General features: G+C 35.7%; 2 protein-coding genes across 2 annotated transcripts; one reads left to right on the top strand and one right to left on the bottom strand.

Moving 5' to 3' along the window:
• Positions 1-1,952: 1,952 nt before the first annotated feature.
• LOC115961440 (aspartic proteinase CDR1-like) lies at positions 1,953-2,907 on the bottom strand. The gene is made up of 2 exons (XM_031080425.1): positions 2,830-2,907; positions 1,953-2,516 (listed from the first exon to the last, which is right to left on the bottom strand). The coding sequence occupies exons 1-2, from the start codon at positions 2,905-2,907 to the stop codon at positions 1,953-1,955; spliced, it is 642 nt and encodes a 213-aa protein (XP_030936285.1).
• A 285-nt stretch (positions 2,908-3,192) lies between these two features.
• Positions 3,193-14,526, top strand: LOC115961439 (loganic acid O-methyltransferase-like). Its single transcript, XM_031080424.1, has 3 exons — positions 3,193-3,579; positions 13,242-13,883; positions 14,188-14,526. The coding sequence occupies exons 1-3, from the start codon at positions 3,193-3,195 to the stop codon at positions 14,524-14,526; spliced, it is 1,368 nt and encodes a 455-aa protein (XP_030936284.1).
• Positions 14,527-18,406: the final 3,880 nt, after the last annotated feature.

Here is an 18,406-nt window from a genome sequence, read left to right as displayed (position 1 = left end):
TGACTGCGTTGAGAAGGAACGTTCTTTCCTTTATGGCCCTACTCCTGCGGGTTGGATTTTGGGTTGATTTCCCTAATATTCTGACTAACCCATGCGTACCAACATTTGATGTTCTCTGTTATGTTCTTTCCCTTCCGCAAAGAAAACGATTAATATTGCTGTTGTAATTGAGTTCAAGGGCTGTTCGGTCATTTCCCCCACTAAGTGGCTAGATATTTTTTATTATTATTATGTCTGTCTACCATGATTTGCCTAAAACAGTTTTGCCTGCCTTGAACACGTTCCTGGCAGACCTGGCCTAGTTTGCGCACAAGCCGGACCTACTTAAGCTGAAGCTGGACCGGTCCCAGCTCTCTTATGTAGAAAACTTGGGCTTAGTGCAGCAGGAGATAGCCCAACACCACTAGCATAGCCCACCACCTTACAACGTTCAAGCTGTTTTATACACTAATTGAACATTCAATTTTATAATTGATGACTTGTTAGTTTGTAAGTTTATAGTTAAATTTCAAGTATCCCTAGCATCACTCATTAGAAAGGAAAAAAAAAGTGCACACTCATTTATAAAATTTTGAGCCTTCTACAATGAGAACGACCATTTTTTCCCTAGGGGAAATTTGTTTTTGTGGTGGGGTCTTAGGCCTAGTCCTTGAGCCGATCTTGTTGCCAAGAAAACAAACGAAAATGAGAGAAAGGAAGCAATAATTATTATTTTTTTTTTGTCACAATTAGCCACATAAAAATTTTTCATCCACCACTTAAACACAGAGATCATTTCGACACAGTAATAAAATGCTAAGGACTAAACTAACACATTTGAAAGGTCAGAACCAAATGAACATAATTTAAAGGTCAAGAACCAAGAAAATAATTTTCCCTCGAAACTTTGAATGGTTAATACTTAATTGTTGAGATTTTATAAAGTTAGTTGAATGTAGTGTCCTGTTGTGTACATATTGTTATTTTTAACAACAACAATTATTATCTTTCTTTAAAGACGATTATTAAACATAAATAAGATGATAAATACAACATTTATTTTATCTGTCAACTTTTGAATTGTGCACATATATTGCACTCGTTAAGATTGCAATTATTGCAAATTTTGTCAAACTATCCCCAAAAAAAGAGTCACTTCTAAAATGTTCACGTTAATTTTTTTTAATAAAACTAATAGACCTTTGTTCCATTTCTCTCCCAATCAAAACAATTTTTTTTTTTGTCTTCTTCTACGATCACATTTCTTTTTTTCTTTTTCTTTTTTTTGGGGTGTAGATATTATTTTTATTTTAAATTTTTACTATCTCAAATAAAAAAAAACTATTTATTACTAAAAAATAGTTTTACTTACTAAATATATGATAAAAATAGTCCCCCTTTTTTTTTTTTTTTAACATTTTGTCGCTCTGAACCCTAAGTCTTAGTTCCGTCTCTAGACCAAAGGGATGACAGCTCTCTAGAATAATTAAGATTTTCTAGCTCCTTTTGGAAATCTTATTCAAGATTCTCAAGTTTAAGACGAATCTTTCTAGCGGTACCTACTTCTCTTGTCCGTAGAAAGGGTAAGACCACAGCTCATCTCGTATTTTGCAAAGCTAAAGAAATTAATAGCAGATATTGTTATTTGGTTGGATAGTTTTCTTTCTAATTAATGTTTCTGTTTGAGATCAATTGTTTCTTGTAATTTGTTTCGTTCTTCATTTAATTAATACAAAGTCTTGCCAGTTTCTAAAAAATAAATAAATAAACAAAGCGAAGTGGTTGCAGAAGACAAACAGAGAAAGTAAAAACATTTCTTTAAGCTAGAAATGTAATTAGATTGTAATGAAAATAAATGTCTTTTTTTTTTTTTTGGGTTATAAAAAAGATAATTAAGCTATATATATAAAGTATGAATAGGTATATATATATATCTTTCATTGATCGTATATGTTACATGAAAGTGCCAAACACTACAGTTTAGTGCAATCAGTCGGCTTGAAGGAGACCATCCTCGTTTCCAAGTCAAACCCAATCAACAAATTTGCTTGAACATAGTTGCCATATAATCCTTCGTCACCGAAATATGCCAATGCAGTATTAGTAATTGCAAAGCAGTAAATATCATATGCATGAACCGGTCGATTGAAAGTTAGTATAGGCTTTAACTCTACATCTGCACCTTTAAAATGGACAGTCAATTTTGGTCCATTTTCATTAGTAATTTCAGTTCTAAAGCAAAGCCTTGTCCCTGTTAGAGTTTCATTTTTAATGGGATCAATTGAAATCTGCTTCTTCACTTCCACCTCTAAGCGATTATAAAAATCTGGTGGCAAAGTCAATGGTGGTGATCTTGAATCGATACAAACGTTGCCCTTAGAAACCTTACCTGAAGAGTTAAAGGGCACATATGTGTCTCCAACACTAATTCCCTCTAGTGTCACATAATATTGATCTCCCACAGCTACAAATGGTGTTGAAACCACACCATCACCCACAACTTCACTGCCATTGCCAAATCTTATCTTGCCTGTATACTAGGATCAGTATACGTAGAGAATAAACTCTATAATCGACTCATCTTCAAGTAAGTTCTTAGTGGTACTCCTTCATTCAAACAGCCACTCCTCGACCAAGGAAACAATGCAAGTTCTATGTACATCTGTTATCATAGATGCTCTCTTGCCAAAGGAATTGCAATTTCATTCTCAAACAAATGGAGCTGCTGTCTATGCAAGGCGTTGAGTCTGTTGGCAATTACATAGAAGGTATAGTGGCTGCAACAGGGAATCACCAACTTTGGCTCCACCAATTCATGCTAATAATCAAGCTATGCAATACATGGCTTACTCTCAATGCTATCAATGCTTGGTATTTCACAATGATTAAGCGGTTATGCAAACAACTCAATAACTCATTCATCGGCATTATTGGGGGCTAAAGGCTTACTCAACCGCCATGTGCCTTTGAATATACATTCAAGTTTCATTCCTACACTATTTCAAGCTTGATGAATCAAGAAGCAACTACCACTCGGTGATTGTTACTCTCTGTAATGTCTCGTCAATAACACACACACAAAAAAAAAAAAAGGAGAAGCCAAGATCAGATTTTGGGTTCCCACATGCCCCACCTAACCCCACTACCCACCACACAATCACTCCATCTTATCTCCTCTTTGGCCGGCTCACTCTCACTCCATCTGATACTTTAATGACTAATCTTGTGCTTAAGTCTTGTATTATTTGCATTGAGGGTAGAGAGTTATTGGTTGATTTGGTGTTGTTAGATATGCATGATTTTGATGTCATTTTGGGCATGGATTGGTTGGCTTCTTACCATGCTAGTGTGCATTGTTTTGAGAAAGAGGTGGTGTTTAGGCCTCCAGGTGAATTAGAATTTCTATTTAAGGCTTCATATTTGCCTTTTATGCCTCGTGTGATATCATGCATACAAGCAAACTGCTTGCTTAGAAAGGGATGCCAAGGATTCCTTGCTAGTGTAGTGGATTTACAAAGTGGAGAATTGGAGATAGGAGACATTCCCATTGTGAGGGAATTTTCAGATGTTTTTCCTGATGATCTATTTGGGTTGCCCCCGGTACTTCCACACCACCACCACCACCATTTCTACCATTATTTTCTGGCAAGATCACCGAAAAATTCTTGGGAACCTATAAACACCTTCACATCCTTTTTTTTGAGGTAAAAATTTCTCATCTTTTTGGTGGGTTCTCCACTTTTGCTCGAGGTTATTTTTATCTAAGCTTTAATAATGATACCCATGTGATTTATGAGCATTGTAAGTGATATTTATGTGTTTTTAGGTATGGGTTTTGTATTGGTGGAATTATTTGATGAGTGGATATATAATTTGTGCTATTGATGACTATTTAAGGTTTATGTATGGTGGAAAATTTAGGGGTTTTAAGTTATAACATGTGATGGTTGGTAAATTTAATTTTTCCATTGCTATTGTGTTTATTTGGAGTTAGTTGAAGTTCTAAATTTCTTGTCTTGGAGGATATATTGATTTTGCTTTCATGGGTCTCTTAATGATGTAGTGTAAATTTTATGAAAGCTAGTCATAATGTTGGAGATGATATTAAATGGGTTAACTTTATAAATTGGAGTTCATGCCTTGTGAATCAATTTGTTGAGAAACTATGGAAGTGGAATGTATTATTATTGATGAGGTTAAATACTAGGCTTGCCTAATTAAGTGATTATTTGGCAATTCCTAAATTGTGGCTAGATGCAATTTTAAGCTCTATACTTATTGTGATAAGTTTACTTGATATTGTTTAGGTTCTAACTAATCTCCTTGGAGCTTGAAGAATTAGGATTTTGTGGTTGCGAGGTAAGTAGCATTTTAATGGGATTTTTGGAAAATAACCATGTTTTATAAATGTTGTTTTTGGGTCAAACACATTTTGGAAAATTATATATGGATATATCTTTTCTTAAAAGCATTGTGTTGTGACTCTATTATATATTATTATATATGAAAAGTACATCATATTTGGTATAGCATTTGGAGAAATGCATGAATTGTTGATATGGAAAAATGAGCATCTTTTGTTTAATCTTTGATAAGGAAATCATGAACTTTATGGTATATTAGAAAATTCAAAGATGCTTATTTTGTCTTGCATTATTTGGGAAATTGATAGAAATCTCTTAACAAGAATGAAGTTGAAAACCTTACAAATTTTGTAGAAATTAGATTATTTAAGGTTTTTCTGAAACTACCTAGATATGAACTATGTGTTTCCAAGTAATGTAACCTGTGAATTTATGTGGTTTTAACACCATCCCATGTGTGATTTCCCGGTGACCACCCGATTTGGTTTCAGTAGTCTTTGTGATAACGAAATCAAATCTAGGTTAGTACCCTTTCACATTGGATGACGCGTTCTTCCTTGCTGTCCATGGGGGGAAGAGGTTCCTTGATTGTGTGTGGGTGAGGCTGCTGCCCATGGGGCCAAGAGACCTCATGCAAGAGAGGTCATATTTGACGCGTGCTCTCTCTGCTGCCCATGGGGGGAGAGAAAAACCTTGAGGGTATAGGTGAGGCTGCTGTCCATGGGGCCAAAAGTTTACATACCAAAGAGAACAATATCATGTTAGTTGTGAATGGGTGGATCCCTTAACCAATCTATGTGGTAGTGTGGTATATTTGTGATAATTTATCTTATGTTAGATATTATGATTTTGGAAATTATATTGTTGATGCTCACAGATAATACTATATAGTTTCAAGGTATTTACTTTGAGAAACTTTGTGTTTCATTATTTAATCATTCTTGTCATATTATTATTTTGAAGATGAAACTTGCATTTCCCCCACTCCCATTAAATATGCTACTTACTGGGTTCTGTCTCATTCCATTATTTTATAAACTTTTCAGAGTAGGCAACAATCTTTTGAGACAACTTTTTGGTAGGTAATAGTAGTTAGACTAATTACTGATGGAGGCTGAACTTTTGTAATGTAGATATTAGCTGTTGTATATCTTAGAGTAGGCTTGACTCATTTTTTTGTGTATTATAGTGGTTGTGACTTTATTCCCATTAATGGGACAAGCTGTTGATATGTAATTATTTATTCAAACCTCTATTCTTTTGTGGCCATTGGTTCTTGTAATTATTGCTTAGAGTTTTGACTTACTCTGAGAGTATATTCAATGGAATTATTATGATAATTTTTTATATTGGTATTGGATATGATTTATGTGGATTGAATTGTCAAAAAGGAAAAAAAAAAAAAAAATTTACAGGTACTTTGAGATGTCTTTCTCATGCTTTGGACCTTTTGGATTTTGGGGCGTGACACTCTCACTTGCGTTCATCGCAAGAACACGATATAGGGGGTTGCTAACCAATGTAGCGGCTATGTCTCATCTCTATACTATACCGGCAAGTAATATCTTTGTCCCATTCCATCTCAAATGCGTTGTACCAGTGTGGCCTGTGATATTACTTATTGCTCGTGGTTATGACTTCATCGAATCTAATCTTGGCAAACATAATTTCACCAAATTGACCAAACAATCAAGCAACTCAAATATTGAAACATCTCCAAAGTGATCCAATTTGTATAAAGGTTCAAGATAGCCTCTCATTCATCATCATCTTCTCCTATAGACCCAAGTCAAATTTACAATCAAGTATACTACTCCCCCCTTTCTCTCTCTCTCTCTCTCTCTCTCTCCATCGTGAACAAACCCAAACCCCAACTCCACCACCATCCAAACCCAACCACCCCACCACATGCCAATCATCAAAGTATTCAATATCAAGAGAAACAATAACATTACTACCTAGTAGCTGCACAAACACATACCCAAACCAGATCAGTACCGCCATATCAGAACAATTACCCAAACCACAACCACCTCCTTCACCTAGCAACAATCACTTACCCAGTCCTTTGCCCAGCAACAATCATCCACAACACAGACCCAAATCACTACTACACCACCGGCCACCCCAACAAATCACAACAACAATCCCAAAACAAAAATTTGAAGAAAAACCCACCATTAATCCATGCCGATCTTTTAAGTGATCGAAGTTGCCATTGCTGCCGAACCCCAACAACCACCACCACGCCACACGCCCACTGGAAAAAAGGCATTAAATCATAAACCAACAAATCCATTATTTTAGCACCCACTCGATCAAAATCCGATCTCCATAAAACCCACGCAATCAAAACTCCATTGGAGCAGAACCCACACCGATCAAAACCCAATCTCCATGGAACCCACTCGATCAAAACCCCATTGGAACGAAACCCATGCAATCAAAACTTGATCTCCATGCACGCCGATCAAGGCCTTGATCTCCACAGAACCCACGCCAATCAAAACCCCATCGGAACCCACCCAAAATCAAAACCCACCTTGCCGGGCAAGGCTTGCCCTGCCGATCTCCATGCACAACCTCGCCACGACCCACATGCCCCCACGATGAACTCCATGCAAAACGGCCCAAGTAGCTTTGGTGGCAAGTCTTGAACGAGAGAGAGATGTGAGAGATGGAGTGAGGATAGAGTCACACGGAGAGAGCCAAAGAGAGAAAAGAAAAGAAAGTGAAAGAGGGAGAGAGAATATAGTAATAAAAAAATTATACCAGCCTGCTACAGTGTTGTCCTACATATAAGACCGCACTGTAGTAGTATTGCAAATTTTTTTATATTGGGGATCCGGATAATGCATGCTTTTTGTGCTTTCATGCTAAAATTTAGCATACTTTGAGTTATACAAAGGGAAAAAAAAGGAATATTGTATATTTTTACCTTTGTGCCCGTGTTAATAATGAGAAAAATATTAGAACACTTGTAATTTTTAAAAAATATTAAGGACATATTTATCATTTTATAATATAATGCTTTACCTTCCTCTAATGTCAATCCAAATTGTGTCAATGCTAAAATAGTGGGCCTCACAAAAATATCATCGTTCCAACTTATTCACTTTTCTTTTATCTTGTTGTACAACCAAACCTAAGAAATGATTTCCCTTCTTTACTTTTCACTTTTTTCCTCATGTGATCTAATCAACAAATTAGGGGCTGTTTGGATTGACAATTCTCATCACTCAATTCTCAGTTTCCATAACTCAATTCTAAAAAATGGTGAGACCCATCTCAATTCTCAAAAAAAAGTTTGTTTGGCAAGTCATAACTCAGTTTTCAATTTTTTGTTTCCATCACTCAATTCTCTGATTTTTGTAATTAAACACACATGAGGGACCCATTCAGCCGCACCTTTTGACCAACTGATTTTTTTTTTCTTCTTCTTTCTCACTGGTTCGGTCTTCACTAGATTTTTTTTTTTTTTTTTTTTTTTTTTTTTCACTGAGTTCGGGTTTCTGGGTACTAAAAAAAAAAAAAAAAAAAGCTGCACCATGATAGGCGTGGGTCCCCCAAATAGTATGAAAAATAGTGAGTGATAAAAACTGAGTGATGAAGGCAAAAACGGATGTGAAAAATTGAGTGATGAATGATGAGTGATGAAAATTGAGTGACGGAAATTGAGTGATCAAATTTTGTTGGCCAAACAGACTCTTAGGCCTTGTTTGGTTTAAAAAAATGGTCACTCATCACTCAGTTTTCATCACTCATCATTCATCACTCAGTTTTCATCACTCATCACTTATTACTTATCACTCATCACTTAAAACACCCCACCTGTTTGGCACCATCACTCATTTGTTATCACTCAATATTTTTCAATTATTTGTGGGCCCCATAGTTGTACCTTGTGTAGCTTTTACTTTTTTTTTTTTTTTTTTCCTTCAACCCCAGTAGCTAATTCACCGAACCCAGTGAGAAAAAAAAAAAAAAAAAAAAAACTAAACTCATTGAACCCAGAAAAAAAAAAAAAAAGGATGAACTGAAGACCGAACAGTGAAAAAAAAAAGAGAGAGAGAAAGAGACGAAGAACTGAAGAAAAAGATCAGTGAAGAGAAAAAAAAAAAAAAGGATGAACTGAAGACCGAATAGTGGAAAAAAAAAGAAGAAAAAAAAAGAGGAGACGAAGAACTGAAGAAAGAATCAGTGAAGAGAAAAAAAAAGGATGAACTGAAAAAAAAAAGAAAAAAGAAAAAAAAAGAGAGAGACGAACCAGTGAAAAGAAGAGAGAGACCAAATAGTGAAAAAAAAAAAAAGAGAGAGAGAGACCGAATAGTGAAAAAAAAAAAAAAAGAGACGAACCAGTGAAAAAAAGAGAGAGGCTGAATAGTGAAAAAAAAAAAAAAAAAAGAACGGAAGACCAACCAGTGAAAAAAAAAAAAAAAAAGAGTCAAAGGTCAAAAGTTGCAGCTGTGGGTCCCTCCATGTGTGTATAATTACAAAAATACCATTGGGTTATGAGTTATGAGAATTGAAAACAGCTAAAATGTGTTTTCAGTTTTCATAACTCATAACTCAAAAATCAGAGAATTGAGTGATGGAAACTGAGTCACGGATCATGAGTGATGGTGTCCAAACAAAAAAATTTCTGTGGGTCCCACAAATTTTGGATGATGAGTGATGAAAACAAAATCATATCACTCAAAACTCACTCATCCAAACAACACCTTAGCCTCTGCCAACATTACACCAGTCCCTCCTCCATCAGAAACCCCGAGAACACAAAAAAGTTTCATCCTTTCTACACCTACCCCTAAACCCCAAACAACCTCACTGCAAACCTTCAAAATAGAAGCCCGAAAATCCCTCCTTTTTACGTCTTCACTAACAAAAAAAAAAAAAAAAATCCCTCCTCTGCTTTATGGCTTTACCAACCCGAAAATCCCAACCACCATACAACCAGCAAAACAAAAAGGAACATAACCAAAAGCAAAACCCCAAAATACCTGAAAAATCCCAAAACAGCAGCCAAACCTCTCTCCCAAGACAGAACCAAAGGCACAAAAAACTCTCTCCTTTTTCACAAACAGCAACAACACAAAGCAAGTAGCAAGGCACGAAAGCAAAGTAAAAAGAAAAAAAAAAATGGAAAAAAAGAAAAAAGGGAAGATTGAGAAGAAAGTAGAGATGATCCAATAGAACTTCCTCACCTTTTCCTTACTTTCTTTTGTTTATTTCCTACTTCTCATTTGAAATCCAAACTAAAGTTTGTTCCTTTCTTAGCTATCAAAGGATCACAAACTATGAGTAAATAGAGCAGAGCAAAAAGGAGAAAAGCAAAACATCACAAAGCAGAAACCTAGAGTAAAGGAAGGACTCAAACAAAATGGGTAATATCTATTACCTTCTCAAATGCTTGTTAAACGTTGCCTATGCAATGCCTCTCTGAACATCTTCACACAAACATCCAACACACATTGTCAAGGCAAAATATGAAACCCACACAAACACACATTCATCCACACACTGTCAAGTATGTTTTGAACATAAAAGCTCCGACATTTCTATCAGTTTCATACATGCCTATGCTTGATCACAGATTTCTCACACACATTACATGGTTGCATTTTAAACACGGAACACATGTTCATGTTGAAATTTACAACCACAACCAGCCATAGCAAAACCGAGAAGCAATCAAACATATAACCTACAGAAAATACCCATTTTGAGTAACCTAAAATTAAAATACCCTAACAAATCCAAAAACCCTGTATTTCAAATCACCCCGGAAAAATCATGAAACTTTCACAGCCAAGAGAAACCCAATCATCAAACACAATCACCATTCGGCCATACCCAACAAAGAGCCCTCCTTGAAAACCCAAACCCAAATCTCCAAACACACTGATCAAAAAGAGAGAGCTTTGAACAGAAAAATAAAGAAAACAAAAAGAGATAAAAAGTGTTAGAAGGGAAGTGAGTGTGAGGTGTCATAGTAGGCTTTTAAAGATGTCCATTAGGATAGTTGGACTAAGGTCTATCAGCTCTAAGCCCACTAGCCCAGCACCTAAACTCTAACACATTCAAGCCCAATTAGGATTAACCTTTGAACCCAATAAACCCATACAAATTTAAGCCCAGCCCGAATAAAACAAAACCCATGAGTTTTCCTAAAGCCTTAGGTCCATCTCAAACTAAAACACAGCGGGCTCACGTACACAAAGTCTACACATCTTTCGGTAAAACAAAACCAAGACCAGGGCAAGTTACTTTCCTTGGCCCAATCCGAAACATACAAGGAGCCCGGCACACTTAGAGCAAACTTGTCAGCTCAGCCCACTTACAAATAAAAAAAAATCCACACTCAACCTTGGCCCAACTGAAATTAAGCCCAATTCGAAATTACGTTTTAACCCTCCAACCTCAAAAATTACATTTTAAACCCCAAATTTTCCAAAATTAGACTTTAAACCCAAAACTTTCTCAAAATTACTCTTTGACCCCCAAAGTTTCAAAAATTGTTTAAAGACCCTTGAGGTCACCAAAAATTCATTTTTAATCCTTGTTTTGCCAAAAACCTTCCTTTAAAAATAATAAATTTGTCAAATAACTTTGTTTTCACACTTTATAGGAATTTAACATTTTCTTGTTATTTATTTTTGTCTTTTTGCATGAGAAAAATGCTTTGGGAAAATAAATTGCAAAGATTGCATCTGGTATGCTACGCCATGCTTTGGCATAAAGTGAGCTATATTTAATTCTCTATGCAATTTACCTTCCTAGTGTGTGCCATGCTATCATATACTTAGTATATATTTTCATAAAATAAATTGTTCACATGCCCATGCATTCAAATAATACTACTTCTCACATGTCATCCTAGGATAGATACATGCCATTATTCACATGCCATCTTAGGGTAGATACATGTCACTTCTCACATGTCATCCTAGGATAGATACATGCATTTTTCACATGCTGTTTTAGGATAGATACATGTCACTTCTAAAATGTCATCCTAGGATAGATACACGCCGTTTTTCACATGCTATCTTAGGATAGATGCATGGCATTTCTTATATGTCATCTTAGGATAGATCACATGTCATATTTACATGTACATGAATATTATTCTTTTTAAAAGCCAAATGCCAAATAATTTAAGTCGTTCTTTAAATGAACATGTTTAAGATTAAGTTTGAAATGAGGTACTATCCTTTTGGATAGGCGTTGTGGGTTACCTAATACATTCTAGACATGTAACCAAACTTCTGAATCTTTAATTTCAAATTCGAGACGGTTTTTTTTTTTAAAAAAAAACTTAGGAGCCCTAGGATTTTCTTAGCTAAATTAGAAAAAAAAATCAATTAGATTTAGATGACCAATCATACCTTAGAATCCCAATGATTGGTGGCAATTCCTTAAAAATGAACATAGGTTAAAATATTCACTCACACACATATCACCCTAGTATTGCACACATACTTACCTTTTTTTTTTCTTTGGTCCAAACACGCCTTATCGAATGAAAAACCCTCAAACGGTTAGGGGTACAATGTCGAATTGGGGCCAAAATCCGGGTACGACAATAAGTGAAAAAAATAATAAAGAAGCAGAAAGTGTAAGAGAATAATACTACACACAAAAAAATCCATTTGAAATGAATGGATCTAATTTTACCATGGCCATATTTGAAAAAAATAACTATAATAATATTGGTATTTATTTAAAATATTAATGATATGGCAAAATTCAATCTAGTCATTCCGAAATAGAAATATAAAATTTTAGTAACTCTATGATAGAGTTGCAACAAGAATTTTAGAAAATTCTAATATTCAAATATAATCCTAAGTTGTTAATTCTATTAATATCTATTGTATAATTTCAGGTTTACTTTTTATTTATTTTTAGAATCAATTTCAGGGTTACTGTCCATAAGTTGTGAGTTTCTATTAATTAAAAGTAACGTAATCTTTGGCCATTTTATAGTACAATTTTTTTTTTTTTTTTCCATTAAACATGCTTACATAATCCAAACTGTTCATCTATAATAATAAAATATATTTTCATAAAAAAAATAATAAAATGTATGTTACATGAGAGAATATCTTGTAAAAATGGTTAAGATTATGTAAAATATAGGCTTTAAAAAAATGTACAGAAGAATTCTCCCATACAATTGAGTTGCATGATCAGAAACCTTTCACATGAATACCAAATAATATGTTGATAAAAAAATAAATAAATAAAAAAACCCTCATTCATGTAGCAAAAAAGGAAGAAGGAGGATTCCCCATTAGTATTATGTTCCAATTCTTTTCAGAAATATCCCTATTAAATAGTAAAAATTCAAGAAAAAATAGTGTTAAAATAATAAACATAATTCAATTTCAATTATTTATTGTCCTCTTGTACAAAGTTTGGAGTGTAAAGGTTAGGATTTCAAAAAATAATAATGAAAAAAAAAAAAAAAACCATTGGACAAGAGTAACACATGCCAAGAGCCCAAGAGCATTAAATTTATTGTTTAGGCTAAAATATTGGCCGGGTAATGATACCTTCATTAGGTAACAATATGTACGCTCTTAAGATGCTAGAAATAAAATCGTGAAATAAACTATCTTATTCCTGTAGTATCTTTTGTACCTATAATGACAGGATTATTTCATACATAATATGTGATTGTTATCCACTCATGTAGGGCGGACCGGCGGAGTTCTTCTATTAAATCCCTAGAAACCAACACGAGTGAGAGCCCCGCCTTGTCATCTTAGTAATGGCTACCTTGGAAATTCACACATAAATCTAATCACTTTAATTCCCTACTTGGTGACAAGCCTAAATTACTAGATTCAGCATCTCATACATAATAAGTAACCCAATCTTTCTATTTTTTAGAGAGGAGCAATAGCTGCGGCCAAGGAACTTATCAACGAGGCAATAGCTGAAAAGCTTGACATAAAGAACTTTTCTTCTTCAAACACATTTCGAGTCACAGATTTGGGCTGCTCCATTGGACCCAACACATTTTTGGCAGTGCAAAACATTATTGATGCCGTGGAGCTCAAATATCAATCCCAAGGACATAGTACTCCTGAATTCCAAGTTTTCTTTAACGATCATGCTTTGAATGATTTTAACACACTCTTCTCATCCCTCCCTCCAGAGAGGAAATATTATGCAGCAGGCGTGCCGTGTTCATTTCATTCTCCCTTATTTCCTAATGCCTCCATTCACTTTGTTTTCACTTCCTATGCTGTGCAATCTCTTTCTCAAGTACCAAATGAGGTGTTGGACAAAAGCTCTCCTGCTTGGAATAAAGGGAGGATCCACTACTCAAATGCTTCACCCAAAGTTTTTGAGTCTTATGCAGCTCAATATGCCAAGAACATTGATTGCTTTCTAAATGCTAGAGCACAAGAGGTTGTATGTGGAGGACTTATGGCAATAATCGTCCCATGCCGCCCAAATGGACCCCCTTATCCACAAGATACGATTACAGAAACCATGGAATCTTGCTTGTCAGACATGGCTAAGAAGGTAATCATCCATTTGTCAATTAATTTTTTTTTTTTTTAAATTTCATGGATATGTTGCATTGAGTACTAATTTTGCTTATCTTTTTATTTTGAAAAATGCTAAAATTTCTACAAATTTTTCATACAAAAATTTTAGAAATTGATGTCAGATTGAATGTGATCGATCAATATCGAGAACATAACAAATAAATATCTGAATTATTTTTAATAAGAAATATTACCTTCAATTTCTTGAAATTAAGATTGGAAAAACACACTTCTTGAGACTGATGTGGTTTTGACTTCTTTATTTGCTCATGAATTAGGGTATCATTAGTGAAGAGAAAGTGGACACATTGAATTTACCAATATATTTTGCATCTCCCCATGAAGTGGAAGCAGCTGTGGAACGAAATGGATGTTTCCGCTTAGAAAAAATGGAGATTCTACCTCAAGAAAAACCGAGTGGCAATTTTTCAAGAGGCATGGTGTTGTCATCTCTAATTAGAGCTGGCATGGAAGGAATGTTTAAGAACCATTTTGGAGAGGAGATTATAGATGAGTTCTTTGATTCATTTCACAAGAAACTTGATGAATTGTCCAAATTTGAGTCAGGAAATGGAGGTAGCTTGTTTATTTTACTCAAACGCATAGCAACCAGTTAGAAAATACAGTTGCGGAGCATTGGTGGAGCTTTACGTTTAAGGACAAGGTCATGAAAATTGCTTTTACCATGAATTTGAAAGTAACATAGAGATGTGAACAGAGTACAAATTAAACTTAAACGAATATGATATTGCAAAAACAATGAAGAAAGGCCCAAATATTGAGTACAAATCAAAAGAATCAAAATGCTCTTTGTTGACTAAACTTTGACTAAGTTGACTGCCAATCAAACAAATTGGAAAATTCACCTAGCAACCAAGTTCCATCATTTTACATTAAAATACATATTTTCAAGGGCAAGTTATAACTTACCCACATGTGGTTTGACTGAAATTTAAGTTGCCTATCTGTTGTTTGAAATTTGACATTTTACCCACTTGAGATTAATTTAGTTAGATTTTCTTAGCCCACAGTCTTTTAAAAAAATGGATAAATAAATGATTTTCCTTCACTTTTATGTTTTTTCTCCTTTAAAAACACAAAAAACATAAAAACACAAAATTAAATAAGATCAAAAAGAATCCAGCAGAACACTCACACCATGAGATTTCAAAATACAGGTAAGCAATTTAAATTTCTATCAAACGTCAGGTTGGTAAAATGTTAAATTTTAAACCACAGTTAGGAAACTTAAATTTAAGCCAAATCACATGTGGATAAATTATAATTTACCTTATTTTCAAACACCTCCTCAAGTTTGACCACGATCGACCCGAGGTTGATCAATTTGACCAAAAATCTAACAATTCCATCGGGATGAACTTAGGCTTATATTGAGGTAACTAAATTCCATTTAAAATAATTATTTATTAGCCCAAATCAAACTTAAACGAATATGATATTGCAAAAACAATGAAGAAAGGCCCAAATATTAAGCTATGGAAGGCATTCCACAGCTTGATTACAATTTAATCAACATTAAATTGTAATCAAAGTAAAAATCAAAGAGGGTCGGGACATCAAACCTTTTCTCTCTCCAATGGGTGCTTCTCTCTCTAATTGAGAGTTACACTTCAAACCAAATTCACTCTAACCTATACCTTTTACTACCCTTTTCTTTTCTTTCACTCTGCCTCCATTTTGCTTTCCATTAGCTGTCTTGTCCCACTTTGTTCCAACCACCAGCCTTTAACTCTTGTCCCTTCTTTTATGCCTTAGTCTTCCCCCTTTGTATCTTTCTCTATCTGAAGACAAGTTTACACTTTACTTCTATTCTTCTTTTTTGCTCTGTTTTGACTTCCTTTTCTTCGTTTTTTACGTCTTTGTTCTCTATGTGTATTGCTGGTCTCTGGCTTTCTTCTTCACTGTTTTGAGACGTAGCTTTGTCAGGTTTCTCCCTATGGATGATCTCTCTGTCAATCGAGACTTTGCCCGGATAGAGAGTAGTGGGTCAGATGTGAGTGCTGATCCCTTTGCTGATGAATCCGACTTGTATTCACAGAGTAGTGATGATATCGAAGCTCCTTTTGCAAGGCATAGCCCATTGCTGGAAGTTGATCTTGATTCCATCCACATGCAACGCCTTTTTTGGACTCAAAGCGCATTGGGTTTGTTTTGGACTACAGAAACTTTTCTGTAGCTTATCTTCAGCACCTAACCCGTTTTATCTGGAGACTTAGAGGAGTAGTGACTGTTGTAGGGAGGGACTCATTCTTTTATGTGATCCACTTTGAGAGTCTGGAAGATTTGGGGTATATGTGCTTAGAGGGTCCCTGGTCTTTTGATGGTGCATTGCTGGTACTGGAAAAATGGCGACCAAATCTGGTAATGAGTAAGTTACATTTAAACTTTGTGTTAATCTAGGTTCAGCTTCATGGATTACCATTAGAATATCAGTATCTAGAGTTAGTAGAAAGAATTGGCCAAATGATTGGGTCTTTTGAGAAAATTGATTGGGAAGATAGACTGCCTAGGAATACCAGATTTATGAGGATAAAAGTGAGATTGAATCCACGGATGCCTGTTGTCTTGTGGTTTATGCTCCATTTGGATGATGGTACTTGGACTTGGGTTCAATGTAGATATGAGAGAATGCATAAACTTTGTACTAAATGTGGACTCATAGGACATACTAGAAGTAAGTGTAGTGAGAGTATGGATGAAGTGGAACGTATGCTTATTCGTCGAAGGCAGAGGATTCAAAGGTTATATTAGGTTCCTTATGCTTTTGATTCACTAGAACCCTAGTTTCATAATGAATTTAGAGCTTATTTTAATAAGAGAAGGCGCTGGACTACTAGAGCAAGATATGGGAATATGGATGTTGCTAATCTACCACAGGATCATCCTTCACATGTTACTGTTGACCCTGAACCTCCTTTGGCCCCTGTTCCTACTCTCAACCAGAGTAATTCTGCTTCCCCCACATCACAACCCTCACCTCTCCACCAAGACATTGAGCATGCATCACTCCATACAACCATTCTCTCCTTGTCTATCAACAAAGCTACTGTTCCACCAACCCTTACAAATTCCCCAATTTCATCTCCTGAAGACCCACACAATCCAAACCCGAACCAAAACTTGCATGTAGACCCTCCTTTGGAACCTAACCCGATACCTAGCTCACACATTAACATGCATGTAACCCAGGAATCTCAGAACAATAATTCACTACATGAGGTGTAGGTTAATGGTGCAGGTCCGTTTATGATGAATGGGGAATTAAGGGAGGTCACAAGGTCTTCTTTAGCAACTGAGAGTGATTTCGAGATGGTTGTGATGTTTAATTTAGATAGGCTAAATAAGGATCGTCCTAAATGGCTACATGGGACTGCATGGGAGATGGGTCAAATCCCAGAGTCTACTGATGGACTTATTAGTTCCTTGGTTAATAGAAAGGATAGGGTTAGATTACGGGCTGTAGTTGGAAATGTGAGACATGGGCCTTCTATTAATTCTGCCAGTGGCTCGGCCCAATATCAAAGCCCAAACCAGCACATGCATGGCCTTCAAACTACAGCTAACCCAGTCCAATTAGTTAGCCTTGATACGGGGTTGGATGCTATTAGGAACTTAGATGCTTCTGACACAGCTTCCAGTCACTCTTCTTCTACATCAGTTAGGACTGATCCTGGCTTTTTGGGCTGTCTACAATGTGATTCGGAGCTGCGAGGCAAGTGTGGTCCTACCAGGAAGAGAATTGGCACTGAACTTGGTAGGATTGGGAGGAACATTAGACAAAAGCTGTTGTGGATCTTTCACCAAGGAAGGTATAAGCACTCCTTCTTAAGCAATCAGATCCCGAGAAGCAGAGATGGCAGATGCTCCAGCACAAGGCAGCAGTAAGCGGCAGGGGACTGTCACTTAATTTTGCAACAGCTAGAAGCAGGAGACATTGTAGATATGGTATTGTATATGAAGCATTAACATTGCAGGGAGATAAGGTGTTTTTTGGAGTAGCAAGTATCACTGCAAGAACTTCCTCTGAAGCATTGTTGGAGGCTGTGATTGAAGCTGGATTGGCAGCCAAATAGCAAGGTTTTCAGAATATTTTGTTTATCAGTGATAGTAAAGGACTTACACAGACCATCAAGAAGGAATGTGTTACAGACTGGATGGACAGTACCAGGCTTGCAGACTATTGTTTCATGAACCAGAATGGTTTGCATTGTGATGTTTTTTGGGTTCCTCATGTAATTGTGAAAGACACTTGGTTTGTAGCTAAAGTGGCAACACGCTTGCCATTGCACTCTTGCTATCGTTTTCCAGTTGGTTCTGCACTCTTGTAACTGCACTTTGTGTTATTTATCCCTTTAATGGTATGGAAAAAAAGAAAAAAAAATTGTAATCAAATGACTATGATACCCAAATAAGGAGTTTTCAGAAAGGTCTTAACGAAAAAATCCAATTTAAAAAACCAAAATGGTACTTGCACTT

This window comes from Quercus lobata, chromosome 9 (assembly GCF_001633185.2).
Source record: "Quercus lobata isolate SW786 chromosome 9, ValleyOak3.0 Primary Assembly, whole genome shotgun sequence".
Classification (NCBI taxonomy): Eukaryota; Viridiplantae; Streptophyta; class Magnoliopsida; order Fagales; family Fagaceae; genus Quercus; species Quercus lobata.
Note: the sequence above shows the minus strand (reverse complement) of the source record. Positions and strands in the feature narration are given on the sequence as shown.